This window comes from Mesoplodon mirus, assembly GCF_964341445.2.
Source record: "Mesoplodon mirus genome assembly, chromosome: 11".
NCBI lineage: Eukaryota > Metazoa > Chordata > Mammalia > Artiodactyla > Ziphiidae > Mesoplodon > Mesoplodon mirus.
In genome coordinates this window covers 77,231,933-77,251,169 of record NC_138987.1, presented here as the reverse complement: position 1 = coordinate 77,251,169, position 19,237 = coordinate 77,231,933, and the positions used below count along the sequence as shown (strand labels likewise).

At 39.4% G+C, this 19,237-nt stretch overlaps 1 protein-coding gene across 4 annotated transcripts in view; it reads right to left on the bottom strand.

Moving 5' to 3' along the window:
* Positions 1-9,973: 9,973 nt before the first annotated feature.
* Positions 9,974-19,237, bottom strand: part of SINHCAF (SIN3-HDAC complex associated factor) — a 30,751-nt gene continuing 21,487 nt past the window's right edge. For all 4 annotated transcript variants that reach the window (XM_082634777.1, XM_082634778.1, XM_082634780.1 and 1 more), the window contains exons 5-6: positions 15,510-15,660; positions 9,974-12,098 (exon numbers count right to left, since the gene is read on the bottom strand). In XM_082634777.1, coding sequence (XP_082490903.1) covers positions 11,939-12,098; positions 15,510-15,660 — 311 coding nt within the window. In that variant the 3' untranslated portion in view covers positions 9,974-11,938. The remainder of the gene's footprint in view (positions 12,099-15,509; positions 15,661-19,237) is intronic.

Sequence of the window (19,237 nt, the reverse complement as noted above, 5' to 3'; positions counted from 1 at the left end):
GCCCGTGAGCCATGGCCGTTGAGCCTGCACGTCTGGAGCCTGTGCTCCGCAACGGGAGAGGCCACAACAGTGAGAGGCCCGCGTAATGCAAAAAAAAAAAAAAAAAAAAAAAAAACTATGTGCAACAATATAGCTGAATCTCACAGAGCTAGCAAAAAAAAAAAAAAAGCCAGACAGAAAAGAGTACATGCTATATAATTACATTTATATAAAGTACAAAAACAGGTAAAATTAATCTCTATTGTTAGAAGTCAGGGGAAAGTAGTGACTAGGAAGGGGCATGAGAGGTAAGGATAGGAGAGTCTTCTAGAAAACTGGTAATGTTGTGTTTCTTACATTGGATGCAAGTTACATAGGTGTGCTCAGTTACTAAAATTCATCCAGCTGTACATTTACCATAGTGCCCTTCCCTTTTGTGTTACACTTCAATGAAAAGTTTGAAAGTAAACGTACCCAGGGAAGCTTAACTTTTAGTGGCTGAATTGTTTCTTTTATCTTTAATACTTTTCAAATTATTTTTACTTTCTCATATTTCTACTTAACTTACAGAAGTTTTGGTATTGGCATCAAATTTTTTTCTTACTATTGGTCTTTCTGAGCCTCTATTTTCTCATCTGTAAAATGAAGACAACTGTAGAGTTTATTAAAAACTCTAGTTTTAAAAGTAGAGTAGCTGTTAAAAGCCAATGTGATTTTTAAAGTGTTTGTTAGCACAGTGCCTGGCACAAAATGCTCAGTAAATGGTCACTTAATACCTTCCCCTAAACCAGTGGGGCCGTTCCGTGTGCTAACGTGGCACCAGTGCTTACCCCTGTCTAAGCATTTCTTACTATTTTCCAAGACTATGAGACACTTGAGAGCAGGGGTAGTGTGTAGTCCATTATAATTTTCTCAGTGCCTCGTTCAGCAGCTGGTGTGGAATAAGAACTCAAAATTAACTAAATAGGGCTTCCCTGGTGGCGCAGTGGTTGAGAGTCTGCCTGCCGATGCAGGGGACACGGGTTCGTGCCCCGGTCCGGGAAGATCCCACATGCCGCGGAGCGGCTGGGCCCGTGAGCCATGGCCGCTGAGCCATGGCCAGTGAGCCTGCGCGTCCGGAGCCTGTGCTCCGCAACGGGAGAGGCCACGGGGTGAGAGGCCCGCATACTGCAAAAAAAAAAAAAAATTAACTAAATAGATGATTGAATAAATAAATTTCTGACACTTTGCAACATCTATTATTTTATTGCTAAATTATGGAATCACATTCGTTTTCCCTGAAACAAGTTTTCTTAGTTTCTACCATCCACTAATAATTTCTCTCAAAATGTTCTGACTTGATTCTCTTCCAAAAGAACCTCTTTCTACTACTTCCTCATATTCTTCATTACCTGTCATGTTGGGTAGCTGTGGAGCTTCATTTTACAACTGCTCAATCTAAATAACTGATTTTCTACCCTCCACTCTCAACCTCCCTTAAAAAGGCTTGCACATAATTTTATTTCTCCTGGCCTATTTCAGTGCCTTCAATTGTTTGGCAAATGTAGAGACTCATCCTTGACTAATAAGCCAGTGCGGTCATTTCTATTTTCTATGGAGTTTCAATATGATTAAGAAAAAATAATTGGGGGCTAGGAATTGTGGGTATCCAGTTGAATGGGAGGCAAAGGAAGAAACTAGAAATCCCCAGGTAAAGCCAGGCTTTTTTTTTCTTTCCACCAATGACAAGGCACACTTAATAACTTTACTCCCGAGGGAGGATATGCCATTCTGAAAAACACTCCACTCTCAGTGATAAAGGCAGGGGAGAGGAAATATTACACCGCGGGAGAGGAAGCCGTTTGATAAGCATGTAATATAAACCAGCTCTGGCAACTGTCATTCCTCCTTCCCCATCAAATTTAGGAAGGGTTCATAAACCACTTTCTCTAATATTTCACCAAAATGATCTCTTGGACTTGAAAATAAACAGTTCCTACTCCTAACCCTCCATCACTATGTAGTAACTAGAGCAATGAACTTCAAATATTTTAAAAGTAAACTTCTTATTGACATGTAATACACATACAGAGAAGTATGCAACTCTCTCCAAACCTTTTTGATCTCTCTCCAATTAGTAAAAAATTAAAATGAGTATATACTCCTAATACATTTCTTACATATATATATATATATGTACATGTAGCACTGTGCTAATATTATGTACCTTAAAAACCATAAAAACATAGAAGAAAAATAGATCTTAAAAGTTATCACAAGAAAAAAAATCTGTAACAATATGTCAGTGATGGATGTTAACTATAGACTTATTGTGGTGATCATTTCACAATGTATACACGTAACAAATCATTGTTGTACACCTGAAACTAATACAATGTTATATGTCAACTATACTTCAATAAAAAAACAGGAGACAAAAAGAATGAGAAAAAATAGACAGGAATTATTTTGTATACCCCAAAGGACCAGGCTTGCACACTACTTGGAAACCACACCTGTACAGACAGTGGGAGCATGCTGCCTTAACAACCAGATCAATCAGAGGCTCTAGGGAGGGCTTGGTAACTTCTGGTCTCGGTTGTATGGCAACAGCTTAATCTCCAAATGTGCACTGGACAGACATCCAGGCTGTCCTAATCCTTTAGGACTATGGCCACAGTATCTGCGATATTCAAGAATTGACTCCCCAGTAGCATGTGTTTATCACAATGGCAGTCTTCTGGGATAGGGAATTTGGAGAAGGAAAACACAAGTATGCTTTCTTTCTCCTTTGTGATAATTTAAAATTAACTGCAGAAAGCAGTAAAGGTTGGCTTTTAGTTCTTAACAAAGATTAAAGTTATCTTTGTCAAAAGGAAATAGAAATAGATTCTCCAGACATTTTAAATATGTTTCTAAGACTTACATTTAAGCTAAAATAACTGTTTGGCTGAGTGTGGATTCAACAAGGGATTAGCTCCAGTTTTAGCTCTGCAACTAATGAGCTAGGTGACCATTAGGTAAGTTTCTCCATCTGTAAATGAGCGCTCTAAACTGGATGAGCCTAAAACATTCTCAGAGTACTTTGTGTGACTAACACCACCTTGTGGACATTCATATAGTACCATATGATAAGGAAAGCTCTGTAGCTAGGATAAAAAAGCTGCTGGTGAAAACAGTAGCAAAGGGTTTAGTTTTTCCTGGTAGTTCTAGATGTCAGCCTCTTCAATAATGAAATGGTTTAAGTTCTTCAGAAGAAAATGAAAATTAGAATTTTTAATTATGACAGATTCCTTATTTTAACAATTGGCTGACTGATATCACCAGGATGCTCTAGAAACGGCCAAAGATATCCCCACTGCATCCCTCATCACTGGTTTATTTGAGAAAGAAGGAAAACATTACAAAGAGACCTGAACTCTGTCTCATGGAGTTTAGGAAGCAGAATCTCAAGCTGCTAGAGCCAAAAGCATCCCTGAAATCGTGCACTCCACTGCCGTTATCTTCAGTGCTGGCATAACGCGGGAGTGGGGGGAGGCCTGGGAGGGGGAGGGGTGGAAGGGACGGCATTTCTGTTGGATGTGAATGGTGCGCCCTTGCAGTTGTTCCAGGAGGCTAGGCTGGCCGAAGCAGGCAACTAGCCTGGCTTAAACTAACTGGAGATTTAGGCCTTGAGGCTAAAGAGGTATGTTGTACTATTTCAGCATGTTTTATGAATTGGTTCCACCGTGCTATTACAGCTCAGCCAAACTTTACCCTTCAAAAATCATCCTGAGGGACTTCCCTGGTGGCGCAGTGGTTGAGAGTCCGCCTGCCGATGCAGGGGACTCGGGTTCGTGCCCGGGTCCAGGAAGATCCCACATGCCGCGGAGCGGCTGGGCCCGTGAGCCATGGCCGCTGGGCCTGCGCGTCCAGAGCCTGTGCTCCGCAACGGGAGAGGCCACAACAGTGAGAGGCCCGCGTACCACAAAAAAAAAAAAAAAAAAAATCATCCTGAGAGCCTATCTTGGCCACTCCCTGGATCTCAGCACACTTTTGTACAGCGTAATTATATTTGGCATCGCTTCATGCCCTCTATACAATTTCCCAATCCTGGGATTCATGTGCTGCCAAAGCGTAATCATCTTGTAGTGAATACATTTTCTCCTTTAAGCACTGAAACTTAAGAAAGCTTTAGGGTTGTTTTTTGTTTTTTGTTTTTGTTTTTGGAGGGGGTGGGTGTCGATGTGAACTGTTGACGACCTTTGCTGTGTTCACCATAACTACAGGTCATAAAAAAGTTTTCACTCCTCCTGTATCCCGTATTTAGACCCCAGTGCTAAAAAGAACAATTGATGACACAAACCTTCACTGTGCACTTACTCATTTTATTATTACTACAACTCGGGTTGCTATTACTTCCTCCATTTACAGAGAAGGAAAAGAGCTCAGAGAAACTTTATCAGAGATCATAAAGCCATTAAATACCAAAACCAAGATTTGAATTCAAGTCTTCTAACTTTAATTCCACTGTTTATTCATCTATGCCCCGGTGATATTAACTAATAAGCTCACATGCCAAACATAAACCCTGCTCCCATCCATCACACCTTTACTTCTGAATGGGAACCACAAGGAAATCAAAAAAATAAAAGTCAAATGCAAGTAAATGGCAAGAATAAGCAAAAGAACCTTAGTGAGCTGGGATTCTCAAGGACTTAAGGATTACATGATTTCTCAAGCATCGAAGGACTACTTAGAACACTTAGTAGGGTCTTGGACATAGGTGCTCAATGAACACTTGAATGAAAGGGTGTTTTAAAAGTTTCACAGTATCAGCCCACAGATTATTCATTTACAAAAGGAAAAAATGTGCTTTAAAATGGAAAGATCTGGCAGTCACCATCTTAACCAAGTGATCATCTTAACATCACCAACAGTGGGGCAACTTGACATTGTGCGCCTCTACTGACACACTAAGAGATGCCCCACACAACAAGAAAGTGTAATCTAAATCCACTAAGAAAACAACCAGAAAAAATCCAAGATTTAGGACATTATACAACCGATTCTGATACTTGAAAAAGTTCAATGTCATGAAAAAAAAAAAAAAAAAGGCAGGGAGGACTATTCCTGATTAAATTAAAAGAGGACAGACATTAACCAAATGTGTATATAAATTGTGACTAGATCCTGGATGAGGAAAAAAGTTTTAAAAGACACATTGGGACAACAGGGGCAATTATTCCATACAGATCATATTAGACATTACTGGGCTATTCGTCTCAGGTGTGGCAACGGCACACCTAAGGATGTAGAATATCCTTATTCCTAGGAAATGAATGCTTACGTATTCAGGGATGAAGTGTCATATGGCCATAACTTACTTTCAAATGATTCAGCAAAGCAGCTAAAGTACTTGTGGTAAAATTTAACAGTTGGTGGATCTAGGGAGAGGTTATACTATTGTTCTATCCCTTCAACTTTTCTGCATATTTAAAAATGTTCAAGGTCAAAATATTTTTTAAATTCTTGAAATTCATCAAGACCGTTAGCATAAATTCAACTCTTCTATGATCATGACTTGTGATAATACAAAGTTGTAATCAGTCAGTCAATAAATATTTATTGTGCTCCTACTTCTATACTAAAAATCACTGTACTAGACTCTGGGAACTATTGTAGTAAAAAATAGACATGGTTCCTGCTTTCATGGAACCTACTTAGCATACAATTCTGTGTGTGTGTGTGTGTGTGTGTGTGTGTGTGTGTTGGGTAGGGTAGTGGTTGTTCTGGAAGTCTTCCCCAAGTGGTGCCTAAGCTGAAACCTGATGGATAAGTAGGTGTTTCCTAGCTATAGGATTGTGGGGAAATGGGTCAGAGGGAACAAACAGTATGTGTAAAGGTATTAATGAGGGAGTTGGTCAATCTGGAGAGTGACAGGAATATTTATTCCTATGGCTTCCCCCAGCCCCCCACCCTTTTTTACATAGCCTGTCTCCTGGTTCCATTGACCACTCCCGACCCCCAACCCTTCAGACCTAGGGGTAGTAACAGCACCCTAACATTACTAGCCCCAATGTTACCAGTCCTGAGAACTGCACTTTCCCTTGGAGTTTCCCTACACCATATGCATAGCTTTGTAAAGTTCCTTTATTAAGCTTTCCTCAAATTATCCAATGTCAGTAAGCCATCTATTTCCTGCTGGCACCCTGATTAATAAAAAGTTCTGGAGAGAGACTTGGGAGATGTCTGCATATTTTAGATAGTATTTGGGACCGTGGGAACGGAAATGGTCTGGGAAGAGGGTTGAAGATGAACCCTGGGCCAATGAGCATCTGAAGTAGGAAACCTGGGAACAGCAGTGTTATCAGCCAAGAATGCTTCAAAGAAAGAAACTATCAATTGTATCAAGTGCTATTGAGAGGCTGGATGAGTAAAATGAGGGCTTTGGAATTCCCTATGAGAAAGCCATCAGTGACCCTTGGAGTGTTGGGGGCAAAATCAACACTGGAGTGGACTGTAAAGGTGATTGGAAGCAAAGAACACACCTGTTACCTTCAAAAAAACCCATAACTGTTCAGGTTCCTATTTTAACTCTACCAGTGACTTGCTGAAGAATCTTGAGACTTCTGTCTTAATTCCTGAGGTAAGTATAAACATAAAACAACCGCTCTCCTTGCAGTTACAAAAAAACAATACCTGGACAATGTTAAAGCTAATGTAAGCTACAGAAGTGTAGAGAATTGAAGTTCTCAAACAGAGTAAATTATTTCCCCCACTTTCAGACACTGAAACAAAGGGCAGGCTTTGCCAAAAATCTTTTTGGTCTCTCTAAACTGAGAGATTAAGCTCTTTTACACTGAAGCCTGCAACTAAGCATGTCTAAGAAGCCCCTACTCGACATACAATAACAAGCAGTTTCTAACCAGGGTGCAAGATATTTGAAACCTAAAGCATTCTCATGACCACAATAAGTAACCAAACTCCATAGCCCGAGAAATTGTTAGAACCCTCAGATCCCTTTCTTTGAGAACATGAGCCTGTGAAATTATCTAACTTTGATCCAATTGGGCTTTCTCCTCCCTTCCCAGTTCACTGAACATCACACAAAAATGACTGCCAGGGCAGCATAATGCTAAATCTGGGCGATTGGGAAACTGCTCTAGGGACGGTCAATCAAGAGGCTCCCTCGGTATCTTCCATTCTTTACTACAGAGCAAGCAGTTAGCTCTGGCTACCTTCATTTATTTTTAGAAGATTCCGTTGTTTCAACTAAACCTCCTGGAGACCATTTTCTCCACAAAAAGACAGTATATAATATGTACTTTCAACATCAAAATTAACAAAATTTGATTAACTGATTTAGACAAAGGTCAACCTCTTCACAAGGGTAAAACTTGCTCCTCGTTTTCATCCTTCGGAAGAGACCCAGGTGACCACCCAAAATGCAGGTTAAGAAGGCACCATTGCTATAGCAGGGACAGGGTCCAGTGTGAAGAGCACAGGCTTTGCAATCAGGAAAGCTGATTTTATTTTAAGTTATATGCCCCCCCTTGCATCCCTTCACTGACTACCTGTAAACAGGTTGTTTTGTTTTTTCACTTTGCAAGGTTGTTTGAACAGTATTTACAGGTGCCAAGCCCACCACAGTAGGTATTTCATAATAGGGGAACTATTTTTCTTTTTACTTGCTACACCCAAATGCTTGTATTTTAGGACAAAGAGGCCCAGTTTCAAGTGGCTCACGTAAGAAAAAGAAGAGGTGCTATGGCACACCAAACTCTATGGTCCCCACACACCACCTCATGTTCACTGTGTAACTTGAATGTGGACAAGACGACTGTCTTGTTAGGTGACTGGCTCTGGAGACCTGCTGGCTGGGTACAGTGAGTGCCATGTTGGGAGACCCCAAGTGGTAAGGAACTAAGGGGGCCCTCCAGCCAGTAGTCTGGGCTCTCCATCTTACAGCCACAGGGAATGAATTCTGCCAACAACCCAAGTGAATTTGGGGTGAATTATTCCCAAGTCACCTTATGAGAATGCAACCGAGTTGACACCTGTTGCAGCCTTGTGAGACCCTGAGCAAAGGACCCAGCCACACTGCACCTAGATGGAAACTGAGATCAATTTCTCTCAAGCCACTACATTTTTGGTAATTTTATTAAACAGCAATAGATCATGTAGGTGCTGTCATCTTCCCACTATTTAGGTTAACTTAGTAGCTTCACAATAACTAGATTATGTGCTGGCAAAACCACCTGGACTATCCCAAAGCTAATTTAATTGTAGTATAAGAAGTTTGACCCACAGCATCTACCTTTCCCAGGTAATAACCTGTTTTTAAAACTTTGATATATGGGAGTTCCCTAGTGGCCTAGTGGTTAGGATTCCAGGCTTTCACTGCCATGGCCCAGGTTCAATCCTTGGTTGGGGAACTGAGATCCCGAAAGCCGCACGACACAGAAAAAAAACCTTTGGTATGAATTATACCTCTTTGGATTCATCATAAATCTGTAAACAATTCTGTGAAGTAACAGAAGTTTGGAGACTCACAAAGGTCAAGTGACTCAAATGGCTAATAAGGGGGTAGAGCCAGGAATCAGAGAACCCGGGTCTGACCCCAATCCCAAAATCTACCTTTCTCTATAACTACCTTTTATAGTTTCTCTAAAGTCTCAATGCTGCTTCCCACTATGTCCATAGACAATACTAATAAAACCATATTACAGACACTGAAACACTGGAGACCTTTTGTCCTTCACTGTTAAAATCATCTTATCCACTAGGTTAATTATCGTGCCCATCAGTTAAAATGTCTTTTACAAAAAAAAATGTCTTTTACATTTGCAGCCAGTTAAGCCGACTGTGCTCTTTTCCCCATGGGGGCCTGGTGCGCAATGGCTGCAAACAGCAGCCTCCTCAGTAGTATATGCAGCCTGTTGCCTGTATGGGTTGCCCTAAGGGACCTTGGAGACAGCCCTTTCCAGCGGACATTAATGACTGACATGCTGTCCCCAGTCTAGGCTCCACACAGGTATGCGTATTGCCTTTGGAAAGCCCCAGGGCACAGTGGCCAGGGTCCACATTGGCCAGGTCATAATGTTCATCTGCACCAAGATGCAGAACAAGGAGCATATGATTGAGGCCCTCCGCAGGGCCAAGTTCAAGTTCCCTGGCCGCCAGAAGATCCACATCTCCAAGAAGTGGGGATTTACTAAGTTTAATGCAGATGAACTTGAAAACATGGTGGCAGAAAAGCAGCTCATCTCAGATGGCTGTGGGGTCACGTACATCCCCAATCGTGGCCCCCTGGACAAATGGCGGGCCCTGCACTCGTGAGAGCCTCGGCGCTGCCCCCTCCCCACCCACGCCCACCAATAAACCCTACTTACTTGTCCCTGTCAACAACAACAAAAAATGTCCTTTACAGTCAGTCTCCGACTTAATGATGGTTCAACTTAGGATTTTTGGACTTAACGGTCATGCAAAAGCGATATGCATTCAGTAGAAATCAGACTTCAATTGTGATCTTTTCCCAGGCTAGCAATATGCAGTATATGGACACTCTTGTGATGCAGCGGCAGCAGGGAGCCACAGTGAGCCACAGACCCCAGTCAGCCACGCAATCAGGAGGGTAAACTACCAGTACATTTAGCCATTCTGGCCTTCACTTTCAGTACAGTATTCAATGAATTACATGAGATAGTCAACACTTTAATGAAAAATATGTTTTGTGTTAGATGATTTTGCCAACTGTAAGCTAATGTAAATGTTCTGAGCATGTTTAAGGTAGACTAGGCTAAGCTATGATGTATTAAATGCGTTTTTGACTTACAATATTTTCAACTTACTTTGGGTTTATTGGGACGTAACCCCATGGTAAGTGGAGGAAGATCTGTATTTTAAAGCCTGTATTTCTCAGTGAAGAGGACTTCTTTCCTTCATGGCTTGTTAATAATACTAAGGGCTTACACTGAGTATCTGTGAGGGTCAAAAACATTAATTACTCTTAAGAACACCTTTCAGACAAAGCCACAAAACAGCTTCTTTTATTTTCTAGTAAGACTAAATTTATTCAATACCCTAGTAAAAGTCTTGATTATAAGAATCCAACAGTATAAAAAGTACAAAACAGATTTGTAGATTTCTAATATATTAATACAAAGTGCATGACTACATACAGTACATCCTACAGGCAAAGAGAGGTGGAAGGGGAAAAAGAAGACTGTGGTTGAGGTCTAGTAATAAATAAATAAATACAGAAGTAGAGATGATCCATATTATAGTATATTCTACCACCAATACTGCAGCCAAAATGTACAAAATAAAAAGAGAGAAAAAAAAAACCATTTCAAAATAACTCAGGAGGAAGATGATAATGGCTGGGATTCTTGTAATACACCTCAAAGTCTGTGGGAAAGCTGACCCAACTCACTATGTAGTCTGTGCATATGGTGGCTTGTAGTTTTTTCCAAAGGAAGAAATATAAAATTTTAAGCTTAGATTAAGAACTATAAAACTATAGGGTACCCATAAAAATTGGCTCACTCCTTCTTGTTATTTATACTATCCAATCTTTAAAATCCAGTTTTAAAAATAAGCACTGAGTCATGTTATTAGAAGGTAGGCAAATGACCCTCCCGCATTATGAAAAGTCTGAACTGGTGATATATTCTTCCTGAACTTTTAGAAAAGAGGCAATAGATAGTACTTTGGTTTGGGTTCAAGTAAAAGGCTTTTAATGAAGGTTTTACAATTGAAGAGCTCCACGTTTAGGATGTATAATCTAACACCTCAATGTTCAGAAAGCCTGACTAAAAGAAACCAAACCAAAACCAACCCACTCAGCATTAACACACACCTCTTTTCTTTTAGTAGAATTTTACTTTAATATTGAATGAAAAACAAAAAACAAAAACCCAAAACCCAAAACCCTAATAGGTTAAAACAAGTCAAACAACCATTCTACACAGATAAAACCTTCACAAAGGTCAACCGAAGTAATCCAGAGCTAAAACTGAATTGTGCAGATTTTCAATGAAGTCACCAGTCATGTAACATAAACAAATTATTTACACACTTGCAAGCCCTCTAAGAAATGTGCCCCAAGAAGCATTAACCTTTGTTTTTTTCATGTGCTATCCTGAAGACTTGCACATTTTATTTTTCAGATAATCTAACGTTTTTAATAGAGTGCATTCTCTACCAAGGGGTAATGCTTTGGTACTATTCATATAGGATTGCCTATCCTAAAGATGTGACATTTCCCCAAGAGGAACTTTGATTATGCTTTAGAAGTTTCATATAAATTAAAAACTTTATCAAATATCAATATGGAGGGAGGTGACACAGGATGCAACATATACAGTCAAGTTACCTCTGTATATTTAGAAATTACTCCTTCAAGATATTCGCACTAGAGAGCTTAGTCCATCCTGCTTAATATTCAGTAGTACAGGTTTGAATCATCAGAACCTTGGCAACACCTTAATATTTCAAAGTTATTAACAACTACCTCTAGGGGCAAGTCTGTGTTTACTGAGTTATGACAAATTTATTATAACGAAGGAAAACAAGTGTAGCCAGCCATCTTAAAAAATGCCCCAACCACTGCTTCTCAATATAGAAAGACTAAAACTACATACGTTTATCATACAACAAATCCCATCTCTGTCCCCTGAAATTCCCCTAATTTCATTCATTAGAAGGGGATTTTTTTAAAAAAAAAGCCTTAAAGAGCACTTTACAGCAGCATTCAGCTTTCCTATGAAATACTCAGCATCTTAAATATTATGTACACTTCTTTTTTTTCTTTTAGTAAGCTAGATACTGGCTTCAGACTTTGTGGAACTGGAGGGAAAATAACCCACTCAAAACTATTCTAGAAATCAACTTTTGGCAGAATAACAGGTATCCAAGTTAAAAATAGGAAGGTCATTTTGTTGGTGTTTTCCAAAATTTAACTCATTTTTTTGTTCCCCTTCTACATCAACCTCAGTCACCACTCCTGAGTGGAGATGGGCAGAGGCTCTGGCCCCTGCGCCTCCGGCTTCTCAGCAGCTGCTTTCTTATTGCTGCAGCAAGGCTTGAATAGATGTGTGTCGATGAGGACTTCCCCAAAACGGCCTTTATAGATAATGCCACAGCATATTTTCTGTCTAAAAGAAAAAAATGGAGAGAGAACAAAATATATTAAATAAGGCAGAAAAACAGGAATACAAAAAAAGGAAAAATCTACTCATCATTATAACTAGTACAGCATGATCAAAGGTTCTACTTCCACAATCTCATCACATTCCTAATGAATGGGCTCCTAGAGTGACCCCAGTTTGCTAGGTAATGGGAATTACCCAGGCACCTTAAATCCCACACTGGAATCTTATCAAATATTAAGGGGGAAGAAGGCAATCTGAGAGACAGCAGTCAGTTTCAGAGGCTGCTCCAAAAGTTATAAACGGTTTCCTCCCAAAATCACCAAATGTTAAAGAAAACAGCCACCGTCAACAGGCTGATACAGCTGGTGGTTTTATTTTAATACTGAACAGACAAAAAATATATACACATACTATCAAATATACATAAAGGCATACAAAAATGACAACACAACAAATCATCCATGGATCACACACTCTAAAAAAAACTATTATTTCCTATGAAGTCCCCCGTATGCCCCTCTCCAATCCCAGTCCACCCAATCTCATTCTCTCCTCCTTAATTTCAGGTTTATCACTCCGTTTTTTTCTTTACGTACAACGTTTGCATCTCTAAACATATTGCTTGTTAACTCACATATGTAATATATTAAAATATATATATAGAGAGAAATGCATGTATATGGAATCACATTGTATGCTGCAATTTTTTTGCTCAACAGTGACTGACATTCATACATATTGTTAGAGCTTTATTTCATTTTAACTTATGTACGGTATTCCACCATGTGAATATACCACAATTTACCCACTCTCCTTCTGATGGGACAATTTTTGCTATTACAAACATGCTGTACATACTGGTGCACAGGTCTGAAGGTTTTTTCCTAGGTTACGTTGCTGGGCTATAGGAACGGGAACGTGCTCAACTTTACTCGAAAATGCAAATTATTTATCAACGTAGTTCCCTTCTATTCGTATTTTGCTAAAGGTTTTATTTTAAACCTTGAAGCGAAGTTCAAATTTATCAAACATCTTCAATATACCACTAAGACAGTAGGCATTTTCTCCCTCCTTTAGGAAACTCAAATTATATTAGTTGGCTTTCTAATGCTTCAAACAATCTCACATCCCTAGAATAAATCTAATCTAGTTATGATATATTGTTTATGACATATCAAAGTTATGTTAGCCTCATAGAATGCTTGGAGCCTATGCCCTCTTTTATCCATAATCTGGAAAAGCCAGTGCAAGATTAGAATCATTTGTTTCTGGAATGTTTGGTAGAATTCGTCTATCTAGGCCTGGGATTTTTTGAGGGAAGACTTCTGACCACTGAATCCATTCCTTTATTAGGAGACAATTCAGGTTTTCTACTTTTTCCTGAGACAGTTTTGGTGAACGGTCTTTTTCTACTAATGTATCCATTTCACCTATATGTTCAAATTTATTGTCATGAAGCTGTTTCTAATATCCTATTGTCTTCTAAACTTCTGCTTTTTCTAAAGCTGAATCTCCCTTTTCTTATCCAAGATGCTTATCGGTACCATCTCTTTTTCTTGACCTGCTTTATCTCTAGTAACTTTTTTGGTTATCTTTTTCAAGAACCAACTCTTAGCTTTACTGATACTATCCATTCATATTGATTTTCTACTCCATTTATTTCTACTCCTATCTTTAGGATCTCCTTGCTTTTATTTTTCTTTATATTGAGCTTCATTAATCTTTAAATTGGATACATGTAACTTCATTTATTTTAAATCTTTCTTTTTGTAAGAAGCATTAAAGGCAACTTTTCTTCTATCTACCTCTTTAACTTCATATCACACGTTTTCATTTGTGGTATTTTTCAGTTTTTTTTTAGTTATAAGGATTTTCTAACTTATACATTCTTCTTGAACCCATGGTTTCTTAATTTACAAATATATGGAGGTTTTCGTCATTTTATTTTGCTAGATTGATTGATTTATGGATGCGTTAGGTCTTCGTTGCTGCAAGCAGGCTTTCTCTAGTTGCAGTGAACAGGGGCTGCTCTTCGTTGCGGCACGCAGGCTTCTCATTGCGGTGGCTTCTCTTGTGGAGCACGGGCTCTCGGCGCACAGGCTTCCGTAGTTGTGGCTTACGGGCTCAGTAGTTGTGGTGCACGGGCTTACTTGCTCCACAGCATATGGGATCTTCCTGGACCAGGGATCGAACCCATGTCCCCTGCATTGGCAGGCAGATTTTTAACCACTGCGCCACCAGGGAAGTCCTGCTAGGTATATTTTAAAACTCTCCATCCTTCCCTTCTTCTCTGGAGGTTTTACATTCTTATTTTTATTCTTTTAGTGGTTATACAGTTAATTAATCAAACTCTAAAGTTATTCAATACATTTATTGTCAACAATACAAAGATATTAGGACATTTTAACTCCCATCACTTCTATTACTTTGACTTATATGTTACTGTTGTCATTTAATTCTTTTTTTAAAAATTCCCATCTATTATCATTTTAAGCCTTCAGTGTTTGTTTAAATTTACCTATAGGCAACAAATATTTATTTATCCTTCTCAGAATTTCAATCTTGGAGCTCTTTTTTCTGCCTATAGAATTTTTGTTATTGAGCCAGTCTGGCAGCAAACTCTCAATTTTCTTTTTCTAGTCAAAAAGTCCTATGCCCTCATTTACGAAAGATATTTTTGCTACATATATATAATTTTAAGTTGAGAGCTATTGTCTCTTGGGCCATTGAAGGTATTAATCTATTGTTTTATGGCTTTCGTTGTTCATGCTGAGAATTCAGCTTGTAGGTTTGCTGTTCCTTTGAAAATAATGTCTTTATTTTCTCACTACTTAAAATCTGCTTTGCCTCCCATGTTCCATAGTTTCCCTATGATGTATCTATGGGTGAAACTTCTTCGCCCATAAGATAATTGCTTATTACCTTGCTTTTAACTTGTTAGTCTTCCCAAATCTGTGAACTAGAAAATCCTTAACCACTTTCTCTTTAAATATTCTCTCTTTCCTAGTCTATTATCTCTTTTTTGACTTTGGGGTCCCTCATTCACTCAGCATTTGGCCTCTGATTATTTCTTATTAACTTGTCTACTTGTTAATGCCATTTTTAAAGACATAAAAATATATATACTTCTAGACCTTTTACTTTTTTCAGTGGGAGAGTTGGTCAGAATGAATACCTAGTATACTCCATCATAGGAAATTTAGATTTCTTAACATGATTTCCACTTTAAATCAATTTTAATAGAAAAAAACACACAAAATCCACACTCTCAGCTCCATTCTTGCCTAATCCACCTCCGAACACACATGCTACCAGCTGTGTGCCAAATGCCATTTAATTGCTAAGGAAGTGGGAAACCGTTGCCTATAATTAAGAAGGTTTGCTGGTTAGAGAGATATTTTCTGTTGCTTTTACCTTTTCCAGTATGTGAGATCTAAAAAGGAAAACACTGGCGTTCTGTTAGAGCCAGAAGCCATCTCTGTGTCTGAGCCATCATCTGACTGGTTACTATAACAAGGAGATTGAGCTGGAGAGGCACTTGAGGTGGTACTGTGAGCATCAGAATCTGAAATAAAGTGAAAACAAATTATAATTTCACTATATGCAGCTGCAACTAAGCCTCAGCATAAAACACAGTGAATGAGATAATTTTTTTTTTTTTTTTTTTTTTTTTGCGGTATGCGGGCCTCTCACTGTTGTGGCCTCTCCCGTTGCGGAGCACAGGCTCCGGATGTGCAGGCTCAGCGGCCATGGCTCACAGGCCCAGCCGCTCCACGGCATGTGGGATCCTCCCGGACCGGGGCACGAACCCGCGTCCCCTGCATCGGCAGACGGACTCCCAACCACTGCGCCACCAGGGAAGCCCCCCAGTGAATGAGATAATTAAAAAAAAAAGAAAAAATTTATTTTCTATGCACTACTGACATTTGAAGATATTTGTACTAAAGTGTATCTAAAAGAAAATGAGCTTCCAATAAGATGAAGAGCCGACATACTTTTCTCTATTCTCCTGCTAATAAGTACAACTAAAAATAGATACGGACACAACATATAAAACAAAACTAAACACTCTGAAAGTCGGCAACAGCTAGTGAGCTCGAGACTTAAGGAAGGAAGCGGGGGTGAGCTACCCAGCTTTTATGGGTTTTCTTTTTGCCTCCTAAATCCCAGTCCTGCAGCTGAAGAAGCCAACAACTCAGAAATGCCAATGGGTGCAGATATAGACATAGACACACACACACGACATAGACACACACACACACACACACATACACACACACACACAGCCAACAGAAGCCTGCCCTCTCTAGCCAAAGGACCAGGAAAGGGGCAGCTTAGCGAAAGAGGAATCCTTTCGGAGACAATAACGCCTTTACTCCAGCCAAACACCACAGAAAAAGAAGGGTCCCCACCCCTACCCACAGGAGCAAAAGCCAAGTGGGGAGCCTAGGTTTCCATCCTCCCAAGACTGTTAGGAGGCCCCCCAACACCTCCACCAGGATGATGTCAGTGGAAGCCCTCTGAAGAGTCAGGGCCTTCACTGTGGCCCACCAGGAACAGGAGCACCCTTACCACATGGGAGCCTTAATTCCCAGCCCACCCCCACCCAGCCACAGTCAGGAGCTCCTCCTACCTCAGATACCAAAGGAGGCTGGAAAGGAGGTTAAAAGTTAGGGGGAACCTGACTTTTAACACCACTTGGCAGTAACAAGGTGGTGCCCCCCCCCCATTTCCCCTTCTGGAAAAAAAAAAGCCAGTTAAAACAAGTAATAAAACTCAGAGTCTCACAACACAATTTTAAAATGTCTAGGTTTCAATAAAAAATTGTTATCATATCCAGAACCAGGAAGATCTCAAATTGAATGAAAAGTCAAGCATCTATTAAACACCAAGATGACAGAGACGTTAGAATGATCTGACAAAGATTTTAAAGCTGCTATGACAAAAATGCTTCAATAAGCCATTATGAACAAGCTTGAAATAAATGAAAACATAGCCTCAGCAAGTAGGCCTCAGTTTAAAAAAAAAAAAAAAAAAGCAGCTATAAAGAACCAAGGAACTGCAATCCGAACTGAAAAAATACAATAAATGAAATAAAAAGCTCAGTAGACGGGCTCAACAGCAGAATGGAGGGAACAGAGGAAACAATCAGTGAACTGGAAGAAAGAGCAACAGAAATTACCCAACCTGTACAACACAAAGAAAACAAATGAAAGAGCCTTAGAGACCTGTGGAACTACAGCAAAAAACATACACTCATGTGACTGCAGTCCCGGAAGAAGAGGAGAAAGAGGGCGGAGGTGAAAAAATACTCAAGTATAACGGCTGAAAACGTGCCAAACTTGGCAAGAGACATAGATCCATAGATTCAAGAAGCTGAGCAAACCCCAAACAGGATATACCCAAAGAAATCAATGCCAAGACACATTATAATTAAACTTCTGAACGTTAAAGAAAAAGAAAAAAATCTTGAAAGCATCCAAAGAAAAATGATACCTTACCCATAAAGGGAAAACAATAGATCCTGACTTAATAAGGAGTAAAGGCAATTCATCAGATACAAGCTAAACATGATTTAGTGTTTTTGCCCTCAGAAGACTTCATATAAATTTACAAGCCAGAAAATAAATCTTTTGGTTGATAGTCACTGAGCTATAAAGCTATCATACTGCTACTCTCAGTAACAGCAATATCAGACAGGGGTTGAGCCTACCACACATCTTACCTTTGGCTAAAGACTCACCACCACCCCCCCAGGATAGGTGGATAGAATAATCCTCCAATTCATAGAACTAATCAAATATTTATTAAGTATCCACTAGACATCAAACCCTGTGTCATATCCTACATGGGAAGAAAGAGACTAAAGAAAACTTTTTTGAATAGCGCTCACAAGCATTTTCTATTAACAAAAGTTTATATACAATAGCATAAAATTAAGTATCTAAAACAAAGAAAGCACCATTGGTGTTTTTAATATGTTCATTTACTTCCAAAATATGAATAGCTTAACTTCATGAAAAAACAACTGAACAAAATTCTCAAGAGTAGCAGGCTTTACATAAAAAAGAATGAAATAATGCCATGTGCAGCAAGATGGATGCAACTAGAGATTATCATACTAAGTGAAGTAAGTCAGAAAGAGAAAGACAAATACCATATGAAATCACTTATATGTGGAATCTAAAATGACACAAATGAACCTATCTATGAAACAGAAACAGAATCACGGACATAGAGAATAGACTGGTTGTTGCCAAGGGGGATGGGGCTGAGGGAGAGAGGAAGTAGGAGGGTGGGGTTAGCAGCTGTAAGCTGTTACATACAGGATGGATAAACACCAAGGTCCTACTGTATAGCACAGAGGACTATATTCAATATCCTATGATAAACCATAATGGAAAAGAATATTAAAAAAAGAATAATAAATGAATGAATGAATGAATGAATAAATAAGAAGTAGCATGCTTTACAGGAATAAGTCTACAGGAATATTTAAAAGACTTCCCTGGGACTTCCCTGGTGGTCCAGTGAGTAAGACTCCGCGCTCCCAATGCAAGGGGCCCAAGTTCGATCCCTGGTTGGGGAACTAGATCCTGCATGCGTGCCACAACTAAGAAGTCCACATACCGCAACTGAGAAGCCTGCATGCCACAAATAAGAGTCCACGTGCTGCAACTAAGAAGAAGTCCACATGCCGCAACTAAGAAGTCCGCACGCTGCAACTAAAGATCCCACAGGTCGCAACTAAGACCCAGTGCAAACTAACTAACTAAATAAACAGCCCATACACTGCTAGGGTGTGTGTTTAGAAAAAAAAACAAAAGACTGCCCTAATAATTAACAGCAATAGCAGTCATCTCTATGCTGCTCTAGTGATAGTCATCACTATCCTAGGAAGTGTTTAATATCTATGAACCATTTGAAATTGCAGTTATTTGACCATGTCTACCTATAAAAATGGCAATTTTACATGGTTCAATCTAACACCTGGGACACTAGGATACAATTATATATAGAATCGCAGTTAGGGAAAAAAAAAACCTCTCTTCTAGAATGTAAATCTGGAAATTCTTCAAAGAACTGTAATTTTTGAAGTCTTAAACATTAGGTAGGTAGGATTTGGAAAGGCACAAAAGCCT